Here is a 6,000-nt window from a genome sequence, read left to right on the forward strand (position 1 = left end):
CAGAAACAAATACTACAGACCAGTCAGTCTAACATCAATAGTATGTAAACTAAATAAAGGGATAATCAGGGACTATATCCAAGAATTTGCTGAAGAAAACAGTATAATTAGGAGTAATCATTATGGATTTACAAAAGGTTGACATTTTACTACCTTTTCATAAGACCAAATGCTAAGTGGTTAACTTATAAAACATAGAAAATTGAATGTTAAAATGTAATACAGGCTAAAGATTATTATATTTATATGAAGAGGTATATGAGTACTAACAGGGTTAAATTTTTCTGCACACCAGATATCAACATAGATATTTTGCAGAGGTTAATGAGTCATATTCACAGTGAGCATAACCCAATAGTATGTAAACTAATTGAGGGGATAATAAGGGACTATATCCAAGAATGTGCCGAAGAAAAAAGTATAATTACCAGTAATCATCATGGATTTACGAAAGGTCATTCTTGCCAAACCAATCTCTTAGCATTCTACAAGGAAATTAACTGCCATCTAGATAAAGGAAGGGCAGTGGATGTGGTGTATCTGGATCTTGCAAAAGCATTCAATACAGTTCCATATAAACACTTAATTTACAAACTGAGATCTATAGGCATGGACCACAGGGTTTTTTCATGGATAAAAAAACTGGTTACAAGGGTGCATCCAATGGGTGGTGATAAATAGTGAGTACTTAGACTGGACTGAAGTGGTAAGTGGGGTACCACAAGGCTCTATCCTGGGACCAATTCTGGTTAATTTTTTCATAAATGATATAGGGGTTGATATAAATAGCTCAATCTCAGTGTTCGCTAACAATACAAGGCTAAGTAGGGCAATTATTTCACAACATGATATACAGTAGAAACTTTACAAGAAGACCTCATTAAAATAATGAGGTAGGCAACTACATAGCAAATAAGGTTTAATGTTGAAAAATGTAAAGTAATGCACTTGGGGGCTAAAAATATGAATGCAAATTACTCGCAAGAGGGAGAACCTCTGGGGGAATCCAGGATGGAAAAAGATCTACGGGTCCTAGTAGATGATAGGCTCAGGAATGACATACAACGCCAAGCTGCAACAAGCAAAGCTAGCAAAATATTAGCGTGCATTAAAAGGGCAATTTACTCAAGAGATAAAACTATAATCCTACCACTTTAAAAAACTCTGGTTTGGCCACATCTGGAATATGCCATCCTGTTCTGGTGACCAATCCTCAGAAGGGAGGTGTGGGAACTGGAGAGAGTCTAGAGAAGGGCAACAAAGTTAATAAGAGGGCTGGAGGACCTCAGTTATGAGGAACAAATACAAACATTAAACTTATTCCCCCTGGAGCAGAGACACTTGAAAGGGGATATGATTGCAATATACAAGTATCTTAATGGTGATTCTAGCATAGGGAATAAACCATTCAGTCTCAGGGAGTGTAAGACGACACGCGGACAGCTGATGAAATTAGAGAAGACTGTAGCCTCCCTAGCTGTCTGATTATGTCAGTATTTCTGTGCTCAAAGCGGTACATTTTTTTGCATGGAAATATGTCATTTTTTTATTGTAGGCCTGTAATTTTTAGGAATAACTCACTGAAATCTGTCCGAACAAGAGTCTAATAAACATCCCGGGTATGTTAAAATTTGAAACACGAAATCATAAATTATAATTTAATAAATAATCATAAAAAATAATAATATAATAATAATAATAATAATAATAAATTTAATTCAATAATATAATAAAACCAAAAACACTGAAATTTGAAATAGAGCGCCAAGTTCGCACATCACTGAGCAAAGTCGCAAGATCGTTTTCAGTGTCTGATGACGAATTTCCCCATGAATCATTATCACTCAATTCTGCAAGTGGTTCTAATTTACTATCGCTGTTCTCTAGCTGGTCTAAAACCGCTTTTGACCTAAAGGGACGCTTTTTGGACGCCATGGACATTTCTCAGTTTTCAGGCAGAAAGAACAGTAAAATTGCAGGCAGAGCACAGGACAAAGCACTCGGGACAAAATGTATGTGAAATGGTTTGATACAGTAATGTTTTACTATGTAATTTTAGTGTATTTAGTGAATGTCACTTTTTGACATTTTTAAATTTCCCACTGTTCCGTCCCCGTACATCATGACGTCGCAGGGAACGGAACCCAGAAGACAGATGCCATCATAGGCCAGAGGACATTGCCGGGGACACTGCAGGGGGGACATTGCGGGAGCACAGGAGTAGGTAAGTGAAGAAGAGACCTCAGAGCATCGCTACAGGGTATTCCCGAGTGTAGGTCGAGGTTACCGCTTGTGGTGCTACCCTCGGGAATACCTGCAGGGAGGTTAAACTGTGTAGGGGATTTCTCACTGTCAGGACGGTAAGTATGTGGAACTTACTTCCACAATTGGTGGTGTCAGCAGGAAGCATTGAGTTTTAAAAACCTCTTGGATGGGTATCTTGATGAACACAGTACACAGGCAATGTGGCTGCAATCTTTCTTGGTCTACCTGACCTTGGCTTGGTATCAAGAGATCCCCAAACTTTCCACTTCTTAATAGTTGATTCAACAGTACTGACTGGCATATTCAAGGCTTTGGACATCTTTTTATGTTCGTTTCCATCTTTATAAAGCTCCATTACCTTGTTACGCAGTTTTGACAGTTCTTTTCTGATCCCCATGGCTCAGTATCTAGCCTAGTCAGTGCTTCCACGTAAGAGCTAACAAACTCATTGACTATTTATACACTGACACTAATTGCAATTTAAAAAGCCACACATGTGGGACATTAACCTCTAATTGGCATTTTAACCCGTGTGTGTCACCTTGTGTGTCTGTACCAAGGCCAAACATTCCAGGGTATGTAAACTTTTGATCAGGGCCATTTGGGTGATTTCTGTTATCATTATGATTTAAAAAGAAAACTATCTGATAAGAAATGACTTCATATGATCATCATCCTTCAATAAAAGAGCATTTTTTGGCATGATCAGTCATATTTTCAATATCAATGCCAAAATGTCACAATTTCTGCCAGGATATGTAAACTTTTGAGCACAACTGTAAATCAAGATTTATTACAGATTGTATAGACATGTGACCATGTCTTACTTTCATGGGCCAATTGAAATGACCCATCAGTTCTTCTGAGGTTTATTGAGCCAAGCACAAAGCAAAGGTATAAGTGTATACCATCACTGGAGTCAGTGACAAGTATGAGTCAGTAGGAGGAACTATATCAGCTTTTGTTTAATGCTTTAAATATTTTGACCATTGTGATGTTTGCACCACATTTACTCAGGAGTTAAGTGAAATAACAGCAAACAGGACATGCAATCACAGATATAGAGCCAGGACAACATCACTGCATAAAATATTCAAGATCCGCATAGAGGTCTTGATGAAGTTTTGGATCCAGTATGACCCTTTCTCAAGCCAGAATTTCTCAAGCCAGAGCAGAAAGGGTCTTGCTGATCCAGAAACCTTACTGACATATAGAGTTATTTTAATGGTGGACACTTTTCATGCTGTTTGTGAACTAATGCATTAATATGTATTACAAGCCCTATGCAAATAGGACATGAGCACTTTTTTAATGAATTATACTTTCATGTTAAGGATTCCTGCTTTAAGTACTACAAATTGTATATATTTTTTATCATGATTAAATATGTAATAAAAGTTCTTCAACTATTCTCAAACATGCAGTTGTTTCGGCAGTGTTCAAAACCAACCTAGAGGACTGTATCTGATACTGTGATACTGCTGCCTACATTTAGTTGTCTTTGTAGGTAAAGACATGGAAAAAAAGGGATTATAACCCTGGGTGTTGAGGGGAATTTTTATGAAGGAAAATAATGTGTGTGCACCAATTCCTAAACTGCAGTTCTCTGACTGCTGAGATGTATGTAGTTCTGAGAAAATAATGTAACTTAGTTATATTATGCAGCCAGGAAGCTAGAGAATAGAAGCTTGCATTTGTGGCTTCTCACACAGATCTGCATAAAATGAACCTCTGATTCATATTAAACAGTTACTAGTCCTGCCTTGGTGCAGACACTAAGGTTCCATGCACACTGGACATTTTAATAACGCTGGTAACGTTAGCTGTGTAAAGTCACATTCAGAGTTTTGTAGCATCTTTGCATTCGCGTTTAGTGGCGTTTGCCGGGTTTTTTTCACATTTTTTCGCAATTGTGTTTTTTTAGCTTTTTTTTTAGACCAAAAGAAAAAACTTTTTTTGCTCAAAAAAAGTCCAAAAATGCCGGTTTGCAGTGATGTACCGCAGTTTGGAGCATTAGAATGTTTTTGCAGCTAAAAAACTCCTCTAGAAACCCACTAGTTCTCGTTTTTTTTCCAGCCAAAAAAACGCCCCTGCCAAAAACACTGATTACAGTCTATGTGCGCATGGACACATAGGATAACATGCTGGGGAGTTTGCTGGTTGTAGAAAAAAAGTCCAGTATGCATGAAGACTAAAAGTTGCCTATTGTAACCTTTATTAGAGAAAAAAAAATAGCTGATTTAGTTTTGCTTTGTTTCTGTGCTGACTTCATGGCTAAGCCCTGTAAACTGCTGCTCCAAATAGGCTGCTTAAAGGACACTCTTGTTTTGACACAGCAGAGAAACTAGCGAAGCTTAGCTATGAAGTCAATTTATTAGGTTTAAAATGGAGCACAGGTTGACTTAAAATGTTAAATGTTTTCTTTTATGGTAGTAATAATATTTATATCTCTTACTTAGAAAATGGCTTGCTGTACATTTGAGCAGGTTTAACATGTCAAGCTGACCTATTTTTTCTCTGTTATTTTGGTTCTTACCCTCTAAATCTTCTAATGACAAAATGTAATGCTAGCTTGCTAGATGTGAAGCAAGTCTATTGCTTCAGTGGCTAAATTAGGCCAGTCTTAGTCATTCATTCAGAAAGTCAAAGCCTAATACCAGAGGGAAAAACTCACAAATGGAACTGTCCTTATTGGTGTAAGTTTATATAAACTTGGATGTTCCTCTTTGTGGTTGCTGTTTATGCAGTAGTATGAAGGGATTAGTTCACTGTACAATGTATACAGCTTTAGAATCATCTACTTTTTCTATAAACTAAGAAAGGTGTTAATTTGGTCATTTTTAGACACTGGAAAATATTTTTAGTGTTTAATATATGAAGTATTCATTTTTCAACTGCCTGTTTATTTTTCCAGACTCAGACAATGGAATGGACTTATGAAATCAAGGGAGTTGCCCCAAAGACCACTCCACCTACAAATGTTTCCTCCAGAATATGTTCCCTGGGTATCAAGCAACCAACATCAACCCAAAAACGTAATTTCCTACGTGAAAACCTAAAACTGACGACAACAGCTGTGTCTTCCCCCGTTAAAAAGTCTTCTTTGATATTAGGAACAAAGTAAAAGCATTTGAAAATAATGGACATGCTTTCTTTTATACATTTCTTTGTGCTAACATTTGCAGTAATAAATATATTTTGCAATGTAAAGCCTAAATGTTTTTTTTTTGTATTTGGAATTTATACACAGTTTTGGAGTTGGACATACACAGTAAATACAGTCATAAGATCTCTCATTTTGTTAAAAAACAAAAATGTACTGGTTTATCAAGGTCGGAAAGCTGCAGAAAGTAATCACACTCTGACAATGTTCTGAGTGCAGTAAATAAAACAAATAATATTATTGATGTACAGAGTGCAGTAAGCCATAGCATCCAGCCACATTTTTCTTTGATGTAGTCAAATCAGTGCAAGATGGATTCTGATTGGTTGTTGTGGGTCAGTGCACTTGGCAGTTTAATGGCTGCATTAGTTATATACACAACACTATTTTGCTCAGTATGTTTTTTGTACTTTAAAAATAAAAAAAGATTCAGTGTAATTCCAAGGAAAATGCATTTAATAAAATGTTCAAAAACCAAAGCATAATTGTATAAAACATGTGCACCTTTATCTGAAGATTGTAAACCGCTGCAGTTTTCTACTTCTCTGTTCAGAAGATTAGGAAAATCAAAA

The 6,000-nt window shown here is 36.5% G+C and overlaps 1 protein-coding gene across 1 annotated transcript in view; it reads left to right on the plus strand.

The window, feature by feature from the left end:
• CFAP47 (cilia and flagella associated protein 47) overlaps positions 1 to 5,475 on the plus strand; it is a 772,366-nt gene extending 766,891 nt beyond the window's left edge. Inside the window, exon 65 of the mRNA XM_089653003.1 lies at positions 5,180 to 5,475. Within this exon, the coding sequence (XP_089509129.1) occupies positions 5,180 to 5,389 (210 nt within the window). The 3' untranslated portion in view covers positions 5,390 to 5,475. The remainder of the gene's footprint in view (positions 1 to 5,179) is intronic.
• Positions 5,476 to 6,000: the final 525 nt, after the last annotated feature.

Source organism: Staurois parvus, unplaced genomic scaffold, assembly GCF_062004578.1.
Source record: "Staurois parvus isolate SC_StPar_1 unplaced genomic scaffold, SC_StPar_1.0 ptg000696l, whole genome shotgun sequence".
Taxonomy (NCBI): Eukaryota; Metazoa; Chordata; class Amphibia; order Anura; family Ranidae; genus Staurois; species Staurois parvus.